The sequence below is a fragment of the Crassostrea angulata genome, chromosome 5 (genome assembly GCF_025612915.1).
Source record: "Crassostrea angulata isolate pt1a10 chromosome 5, ASM2561291v2, whole genome shotgun sequence".
Classification (NCBI taxonomy): Eukaryota; Metazoa; Mollusca; class Bivalvia; order Ostreida; family Ostreidae; genus Magallana; species Magallana angulata.
In genome coordinates this window covers 13,037,967-13,048,747 of record NC_069115.1, presented here as the reverse complement: position 1 = coordinate 13,048,747, position 10,781 = coordinate 13,037,967, and the positions used below count along the sequence as shown (strand labels likewise).

Below are 10,781 nucleotides of genomic sequence, written 5' to 3'. Positions count from 1 at the left end.
AATGCAAGAACAGCAGCAGCAGGTTATATAAAAGAGAAATTTTAAAACTTTGTTATGCAGTGTTTGGGAATCCTTGAAATGGCATGTTCAATCAAGAAAATGTGTACTCTAAGAAAGAGATTCTGAAATTATCAACACAGAAATCTAGATTATTCAGACAAGTTGCCTTATTTGAATATCCTGTGAACAAGTTCATAATTTCATTGTAAGCGTATTTCATGTTAAGAACAGTGTTATGTTTGTAAAGTTCATTTTATTCCAAGAACTTTGTATTTCAACCATGAATTTAAAAGGACAAAATGAATAGTAATAAGTCTTAACATTTACAAAATTACTTAGATTAGGGCAAATTCAAAATGGGGAAACTTTATTTAAATGATATTTGTAGAAAATAAGTTGGGGCAAATAATATATCTGTTCAATTTTCTATTGCTACTTTTAGACATCTATTGTTATTTGTGGAAACATTTGCTTATGACTTGTTATTTCAGTGTTCTTGGTCTGCATCAATGTAAATTGCCTTGCTTATAGATTCTCTTTCAATAGAAATACTGAGTGTGGCACATATTTGCAGAGAAAAATTCTGTTGTTGATTTTGTTCCGAGTTTATGTTGACTCTGTTGACTAGGTTTTCTTCGATTGAATTATCTGTCTATCTGTGAAGTAGAAAAGATGTAATGATAAACATGTCACCTCTAAAACGTTTTGGCTATTTGTTTTAAAATGCTGTGAATTAAGAACTAAACTTCTACCCCTTTGTTGTATGCTTGTTTTTTAGATTCCGTAGTTTTAGTTGAGAAGTGCCTATATATATATATAATATACATGTTAATGAGACCTCTCAAATCCAGAGAAGCCATGTTTGCAATTTGTTAAAAAGGGGGGCATTGTCACAGAAATTTCACACAGTCTGATGCCCTTACTTAAAACTTTGTGAAAAATATTAATTAGCAAAGGGTGTGTTTTGAAGTGTTGTTCAAAGTCTTTTGCAAATATGGCTTATCAGGGTTTGATATGGAAAGATGTTTTTTGTTTGTGTTTTATTGGCAAAATACTGTTAAGTTTATTTTTTTGGTTATTTTTAGCCCCCCAAAATAGTACAAAGAATTATTCTCTTATTGCATCTGCTGTACAAGTTAAAAAATAGTAAAAGAATAATGCTTTTTGTAGGGTTTTGTGAATTTTCATCATCACGATGGGCATTATTTATGGAAGAAATCAGACTTTTCTTCTTTAGTCTTTAAAATAATCTAGATGAAAGAGCTGACCTCTAATAGAGTCTCTTTGTTTTTAAAGTCTTCAGACGAATTCACATGAATCAATTTTATTATTTTTCTACTTTAAGAAACACCAGATGTAGATAGACCTCAGACCTTTTTTATACCGATCACTCTGCGATGTATCTTTTTTGTTAAAAGGTAGCAGTTGTGTTTGAGTTCTTGTTCTTTGTATGTTATTAGATTTTGTGCTCATATGTGATAAACGTGAATTTGTGATGTGCTAGTGTTAATGTGTGTGTTTGTGTGAGAATGATAAAAATGAGTTTCCCCCTTTTTTGATTTCTATTTTAATCAACAAGACCTAGCCACTATTATGCTATTATATATAGATGTTCTTTATATATATTGATAAATAAATGCTGTCATTGTTTTTCATTTATGCGAGTTAATATTTTACACAATAATAAGACTTGTCATGCACTATGCGCACCTTGGAAGCCTTAGTTTTGAGTTCAAATTACAAATTTAAACATGTTAATTTTATTGGCGTTTTCCATTATATTTTGTAAAAAAAAATGCAGCTTGCAGCAAAGTATTTCATTTTTTATCAACTGAGAACCATCATGGAGTCAAATCAAATAATACATGGTGCTTCCGGTGACAAATAGGGTCACTTCCGGTCTAGAGGTCGCGGATAGAAGCAATACAGCCAACATTCATTTATCCTCATATTAATGATTATGGTTTTTTCCCATCTGAGTCGCTAATTTAGGTTTCTTAATCATTTCAAACACAGTACATGTATTTCAAAGCCTTTATTAACAGTTTCAGTTATCTTTGTTATATTGTAATCACCCCTTCATTTTCTCAGTGCTTTTCATAGGGAGCTTCTTGATTCGTCCCAGAAGTTTTGTTGGTGAATTAGAAAATCAGTGTTATATATAGATATATATATATATATATATATGTTTTTGTTATCATCTGATCATGTGACATTTTTTGTAAAGAGTCAGAAATGACATAGGTATATATAATGAATAAATGTATTCTAAGTGTTTAACAGAAACATTTGTGAAATAAATATATGAAAATATGATAATTTGTTGAGGGATTTATCTTTGAAAATGGTTATCCAGTGTTGAACCAAAGATGTAAATAATTTACATGTATCTGTAACCGCACTTTGAAGTGTTTCTGGTGAAATGACATTATTTAAAGGTCAATGAAAATAATATTTTCGCAGCTCTTTTCAGCTCACCAAGACAAAGCCAAGCTGACTTTATGATAGACATTTACCTTCAGTGTCAGTATCGACATGTTATTGTAGTTTAAATCAGACTGAGATAACTATAGAATAGTGTCAATACGTCTGTACGTTTCCTAAAAGTCAAGGTGTCACAATTTCGGACAAAAGACGTTGAAGCGGTTTCTACTCTATTCTATTCACTGCTTTTCTTTCGAATTCCATCAATTAAACGAGATATTACTTTCAAGATAAAAATGAGATATCACACCAGTAAGTGATAACCCAAAAGAAATCTTTACTTATAAAGTATACTTATAAAGTCAAGGTGTAACAATTTCGGAAAAAAGACGTTGAAGCGGTTTCTATTCTATTCATTTCAATGTTTCTGAGAGTGTATGATGAGGTAATTTTGTTGCGTTGATTCTCTTACGATTTCCATCAATATTACTTTCAAGAATAACATTAGATATCCCACCAGAAAGTGACAACCCAAAAAAGAAAAAATAAATGTCTAAAAACTTGACCTCTACAGTGAACATATCCATGAGTAAAATGGCCGACGGATGTTTATGGTGAGTTCATTTTGTTTTGATATATCACAAAACAATCTTACATGCATGGATATAGATTTCATTTTAATGCTACCAAAAATTTGATTTTTATCATATATACATGTACATGTATACTTTTTTTTTCAGCTTTAATTAGAATTTTCTCATCAAAGTTTGACAACTCCTGTATCCATGAACAATTCGATATGTAGGATAGAATAATGATATTTTTGATGATTTGTTGACAGTGTTTAAATGTTAAAAGCCTTGATTCACTTTTAATGTTCAGTAGATGACATTCATATTCTTGAGAACACGAACATAATTTAGCCTTTTAGAGTATTGTCCTTTCCGATATATTTCATTTTCTGAAATGAAAAATACAACATGACTACTTCAGTATTTATTTTCTGTAAAGGTCCATCTTGTTGCATTGCATGTTTAAATAAGAATTATAATATTAAAAAGTACGTTAAGAGGAATGGATGGTCATTGCCATTTTCAGGTCAGTGGATAGTAATCTCCCTTAATCGAGACCTTTGTGTATATATAGATTTAGGAAGCCGTTGAAAGTTTTAAGCTAAAACATTTATTTAGTACTATATCTCTAAATAGCTGTTTACGGCTTAAAAATCATGTCTAAAATATTAAGGCAGATCAAATAGTTAATTTGCTGACTATCAGCCTCTTTTTAAAACTGGTTTCATTTAAACAATAAAATGCTTTTTTTGGTGATTCATTCGGGATATGAAGGTAGCGACATTGCAGGAAAAATACATAACCCGCGTTAGCCGGTAATGTTAATTTTTCCTGCAATGATCGCTACCTTCATAACCCGCATGAATCATCAAAGAAAGCATTTTATTGTTTATATTAACATCTTTCTTTAACTAATTAATAAATTGATTATGAAAAGTTAGTAAAATCCACTAAATTACTGTTACCGTACATAAGTACGTTAGCTAAAAGAAACAGCCAAATCGTCTCTTGTGAGACTGAGTCTGACATCATCATGATTATTTCGTGCAGTCTGTGAGTTTACATAGGTCGCTGTAGATTCAGACCAATCGATAAACAGGGCGTGTCAATTTCAGTCCTGTCACTTTCAGCCGCTGTAGATTTCGACCAATTGATAAATGGGCGTTTAGATTTCAGTCTGGCTGTTTCTATAGAGCTATGAATTGACGATAAATTTTCCGTAAGAAAAAGAGGAAATTTTACATGGTAGATGTAAATATAAACATATGCTTTTCACACAATCATATGAAATGGAATAATAGACATATACGTAAAACAAAATAAAGTAATAACAAGTCTGTATGAGTCATTCAATATCTAAGATTGTCAGTTGGTGATGTCAATGATTACGTCCACGTCAACGGAAGGTAAATCAGATCTCCCAGTAAAAGACATATGCTATTTTTAATTCGTTTTAGAGGAAGTCATTACTCTAAAATTATTGGAGACTTCTCCTCGTCGTCCTGTAAAATCAAGCAATGTTGATTTCTCAATTTTGTATCTAAGTAATAATTTCATCTTCATTGATATATGATTTTTATTTTGTATAACATTTTTAACATCAATTAGATATATCATGTGAGAAAAATTTGGCCGGACTACATGTATTTAAATCGACGTTTAAATTACCAAGACACTAGTGTTTAATGATAAAATGTTGACGCACTGTTACTTTTTTCCATTTCGTTTCTTATTCGTAATTCCTTTAGCAAAGATGTTTGAATGTGTAGAATTGATTTTTTTCTTATTTATTTTTTTAAGGGTTAACTATAAATATAAAATGATATGCTTGAGAAGGATGGGGGATGACTATCGGATTAAACATGAAAGTAAATATGTTAAAACAATATTATTAATTAACAACTTTAATACACCGACAATCACATTGCTCCTTTGTCTAGTCAGACAACCCTCCTTTGAGGTAAAATAATTATACTTCCTGATATTCATCTGTTGTGTGTACTATTTCGATAAATACATAGAATTCATATATAAAGTATGCAAATCTTTTCGCACTAAGTATTTGATATTTGTTTCATGTTGCATTGAAATCTATATGATGTTTGAAAAGTCGCCCATGTGCACACATGTACTAAAGTTTGGTCTGCTGACTTTCAACATGTTATTTCAAACGAAAAATTGTATTTTTAGATAACACAAGTTACATGTGATTATCATAGTTATTTAATGAAATTGTCTTCGAATGTTATTTGTCACTCAGACTTCATACAAACTAGATGCTAGAATTCACTATATTCATTAATAACAAAAGAGCAGAAATGAAGTTTATTATGAAAACTAACAATAAAAGAACACGTTAACTCTTTGGTATTTTTTTTTAAATCATAAAAAACCTACTTTCTGTTTGATATATTTTTTTGTGGAGGTACAATGTTTGTATTTCGTATTTGTATTTTTGTCATAGGATCGATTTTCTTGTTCCTACTGGTAAGTTTATTGAATGGAAAAAGTGAAAAAAGAAAGAAAGTTGATATGAAAGAGAAGGAGAAAGTAAAAAAAGTGACGTATGTAGAAATGAGAGAGAGAGAGAGAGAGAGAGAGAGAGAGAGAGAGAGAGAGAGAGTGTGTGTGTGTGTGTGTGTGTGTGTCTGTGTGTGTGTGTGTGTGTGTGTGTGTGTGTTATATTGTCAAGAATTTTTTTTTAAGAATGAGATATCTTCAATCTGCCTTACGACCGACAGAATAACCTAGTATATGTATTTAACTATTGATGAGATGGATTTATTTTTATCGACTTGGTATTTAAATGATTTAAATCTATATTTAGACTTTGATTTAAACGAAAGCAGACAATGCATTTATTTTGAAATATGATTTATGTTCTTTGATTATACATATAATTGCAATTTTATAATCAAATAATGTTTCAATAACAGATATAGACAGGCACATAGCGTCGGGGTGGGGGGACTGCCCCTCCCATACTTTTTAAAAATTTTACATATAAAAATTGAAGTTTGGGTGTATACCCCCCCCCCTTTCTTTTAGGAACAATTAAAAAAAATATCTAATAAATCATGTCCAGTAATGTCATTAAAACCTTTAACTTTTTTTTAAATAAAAAAATATTTCTGAAAATGGAAATCAATTTTTAACTTTTATTCATAATTTTTAAAATTATGGAAGAGATCTTTTTAAGAAACGTGTCTTATTAAAAAATGTTTAAAATAATTAAGAGCATATATCAATCTTTGAACAACGAAATCATGTGTCAGAAAAGATACTTTAACACGATCCATCAAATAAAATTTTGGTGTTACATTCCACCTGAAATGTTATGTTTCCAAAGAATGGATTGAAAAGCTTCAAATTATACATTGACATAACCATGCAGTATAATATAGATACAACCAACACAACTTGTAAGAATATGAGAGTCATAAAAATTGTTTCGAATCATGTATTACCCAGTCTCGTGCGGTCCTACTGATGAATACAATTTACATCAAATAGAAATAACAAGATCAATTGTCAATATTCGTCAAGATAAGGCAACAAGTTCAGAAATTGATTAGATTTTTTCTCTATATAACTTAGATTGACGCCAAAAGAATAAAGCCATTTAAGGTTATTCACGGCAGTCATAGTGAAACAACACATCCCTCGCAAAACAGAACCGGGGACCTCGTTCCTAGCAAAGCTACAAACCAAACTGTAACTCCAATTACAAACTCAACGGAAACAGATGAAAACAACACTTCGAACCAGTCGAGGAATGCAACACAATCTCATCTTATGGACAAAACTACTCATTCATTTGGAGTACCATTGGTTGGTTTGTTCACTCTAATAATTATAATGGTGTTGGTTATCCTACTAGTGGCCTTTCGTACGAAGTTAAAAACTTTTTGTAGAAATTCACAGAACCAGGAACATGATATTAAGGAAATGGACACCACGGTATCGCCACTGATGATTGGTAAATAAAGAAATAAATAAGTCATATATCTTCTAGTTGTATACACCAGGTATAACATGTTTGCAACATATAATGTGTAAAATGTACGAGTTCAAAATTAGAGTATAAGAGATTGTTGTGAGGGTTGAATGCATGATCGTGGCCATTTCTAGATTGTATTGATCTCATTGAGAGTATAAAGAGAATTCTAAGAATATCTAAAAGCTAAAATATATTTTATATAGTTTTTCTACGTAATAATATATGATAGCTAAACAAATCATGTCTGAAAATATAAGGTAGATCAAATGGTTAATTTCATGACCATCCAATCTTAAAGTTCATCATTAAAAGCCAATTACAAGATGAGGAGTTCCGCATCTATAGGCGTTAATTAGTCTAACACTGGCTTATCCGCGTCTTCATAATATCTATTTAATTTATATACATGTATTTAGTGACAATAGCAAAATGTTATTTATTTACATGTACATTGCTTCAAAAAGGCATTTTCAGAAAATGTTTAGATTTTTTTTTTATTGTAGATGATGGATGATAGAAAAGGCCAGAATATTAGTTAGGGAAAGTGATACCAAATCAACGCATTCCTGAAATGAAATTACTGGTCATGGAGATCAACCTCCAAATTACAACTTACAAAATTGTTAGAATATGTTTATTTAACAATTTCAATGGGTGATCATGGTTGTATATGTAACATTTAGAAACTGTAAACAAATTCAACAAAAAACTTTTTTTTTGTTGCTAAAAGCTATATTTACTTTATATAGGCCAAGTATTTTATCTAAACATTGTATTTGATTTTTAAAAAATAACACTATCTTTTTTTTTCCTTCTTTTGACAGATTGGAGATAAAGCACCCTTTAAATCCACTTTTAAAGGTTTTGTAATGTAGGATTGTAAGAGTAGGAATAAACAATTATCAACAAACTTTACAACTACATGTATCCATATTATTGTTGAGCATATAAATGCTCACATATGCAGATCTATATAGTAAACTTGTTACTTTATTGGCATGCATCACTCTATCTATCTTATATTTACTTTTCTCATGAAACGCTCCCCTTATAAAAACTTTAGTGATAACCAAAATAAAAACGACACAAACACACACATAACATAATGAAGACAAAAGTTGTTTCCCTATACCTCATGATGGATTATATTGAACAGTATGAGGGGAACGGAACGATCAATGATACCCTTTGATGTTACAATATTGTAAAATGCTAAAGTTAACGCATTGAGGACGTTGTTTACTCATGGTTTGAGTTCGCAAATTAGGATTGTTATAAAATTCAATGTCATGAGTAAAATTTGCTCGAAACACAAAGTATGAATGGAATGAATTATTATTAACATAACATTCGAAATTTTACTTTATTGTAGAATTAGGCTCAAACCAAATTGGGCTTTTAGCAAAACAGAGAAAATTCGGATTAAAATTTTTTCAGATTTTGTGTTTTTCACTGATTTTTTTTTTTGGCATTACTATAATATTCAAAGTTAGGATTTTAATTGTTAGTCGATAAAATTTTGCATATTTTCTGTTTCTGTAAGATAAACAGATGGCACACACTACAAAAATATCGCAAATTGCTTTAAAAGAATGAAAGACATCATTTCTCAAAATTATGATAATTGGTCTTATATAAATTTTTATGCCAGCAGAATAAGGTCAATATAGTAAGATAAATACTATAAATGTTTCAGTATAATTATTGAATATTTGTTAAATTAAATAAAAAATGGGTACGGATTTAAAAACGAATAGCCTAAGAGGAAACTGAAATTTTACTTTAAAAAAATGTCAACGAAAACTTAATGCTTTGTATCTATTAAGTGCCCCGCCATTCATAAGCTGTATTTCATTTTTAATAAAGTTAAGCAATTTGTATTATTTTTTTTTATTTTATTATTAATTTTATTTCAATTAAGGAAATCCCAATCACAGTGTAAAATTTTTAGGGATTTTTCTGAAAATTCCCATACATATTCAAAGGCCATTAACTGAAAAATAGTTCATTTACCCATTTTTTGAAACTGAAAAATAACACAACAATGAAATAAATACAATTAATGGCTTCATATTATCATCAGTTGCATTTGTTTTCATTCTAAGTAAACATAATCCTTAATGACAGATTGTTTAGAGTACATTTGAATTCAAACATAGATGATTTTATATTGATATTGTTATTTACAAAGAAAATGAGGCTTAATTGTCTTACATGTAACAATACATAAAAGAATCAAAGTACTGAAGAACTGACGGGAGTTGATTTGATCAATTATTATTTATTTTAAAATTAACGATATCTTATTTTGCATGGTATGTATTTTCCTACATGTATTTGAATTAAGCACATTTTTTATTATACAAATTCTCCGACAGGAATTTCGTGAAAACCCATTTGAATCTTGTTGTGTAATATTCAAAGAATTAGTTCCATCAAACTACGTGTGAGTAATCAAAATAGTTCTGAGAAATTGTATGGATTTAGGCAATATTGAATTCTAGTCTCTTTCAACCAGATCAACATTAGGCTGTCTCTCTTAATCTCCGACAAGCGAGAAAGACTCTCTGCTTGTCGGAGATTTACGGAGACAGCCGAGCGTCTGGTTGAACACTATGGCGTAGGAATACATACAAATGAATACACGACTACAAAAAATATCTTAATTGTTCGTACCATTTAAAATCTGACTATTTACAAGGTATCTATGAATAAGTTTTCTTGGAAACAAAGCTTTAGAATACACTACATCGAATTTATCGATTAGAACTAAATGTTGTCAGCGATGTTGATCTGTGCTTCGGTCCAAACACTGTTTCACTTTCGGTTTGCTAGATCTAGAGTATCTAATAGGAGAGTTGATTAAAATCATGGTGAAAGTGTATTGTGTGTTGTATCTTATGGTTTAATATTTTTATATGGTATACCATGTTACATCTTCTTTTAAGATAGCATGAATAGAAAAATCAATTTTTCGGATTGGTTTATGTCAAGATATTGCGCTGTTTTCAACTCTTAATACATAACGAATGTCGAATTAATATGTCCTCAGAAATTAGTATTTGCGGGATTTTTTTTTTAAGTTAAAGATCAGGCTTAAGTACAAGATCATTGGTTAAAACAACTAACAACTCAATATTTTCAATGATTTATCGCGTTTATTGAATATACTTATTGGCAGACGAAAAAAAAAAACCATATACATATATTTTCCAGATGGAGTACTGGAATTTATTTCTCCACTTTAAAATAATTCATTATTCATGATGTGTTTTAACGTTCAAAACTACATAACTTAAACTATTGATATTATTTGTAAATCGAGTTACATTTGGGTCACTCTTTCTGGAAAGTTAAAGTTTTTATGTATCAAGAGAATTTATTTTATACCATAGTGATGTGATTCACATTTATCAAGAATAAATTGTTTGTTCCATTTATTGGAGTACTTAGATATTGCTGTTTAATAAAGTGTACATATAGTGGTCCTTTTTAAATGAATATGTAAAATTAACATTTATATACCTTATAATGGGAGTTCAACAAGCTTTGCAATTGTTCAACTAAGTGAGCAACATTAAGTTTATAAATATAACGATATTTCTTTGAATAAATGAACAATAAAAAGAAGTTACATTGACATTATATTGCTAATCAAATATTGTGATGATAATATTAACCATAATTAGTTCTGTACATATATGTATTTATTTACTTTTGAACCAATGTGATCAGAGTTATTCATCTTTGCATAGAGTTATTTATGTATTGACTAAAGTATATTT

General features: G+C 29.7%; 1 protein-coding gene across 1 annotated transcript; it reads left to right on the top strand.

Moving 5' to 3' along the window:
- Positions 1-5,413: 5,413 nt before the first annotated feature.
- Positions 5,414-7,781, top strand: LOC128183020 (uncharacterized). Its single transcript, XM_052851805.1, has 3 exons — positions 5,414-5,483; positions 6,594-6,975; positions 7,500-7,781. The coding sequence occupies exons 1-3, from the start codon at positions 5,427-5,429 to the stop codon at positions 7,508-7,510; spliced, it is 450 nt and encodes a 149-aa protein (XP_052707765.1). The 5' UTR covers positions 5,414-5,426; the 3' UTR covers positions 7,511-7,781.
- Positions 7,782-10,781: the final 3,000 nt, after the last annotated feature.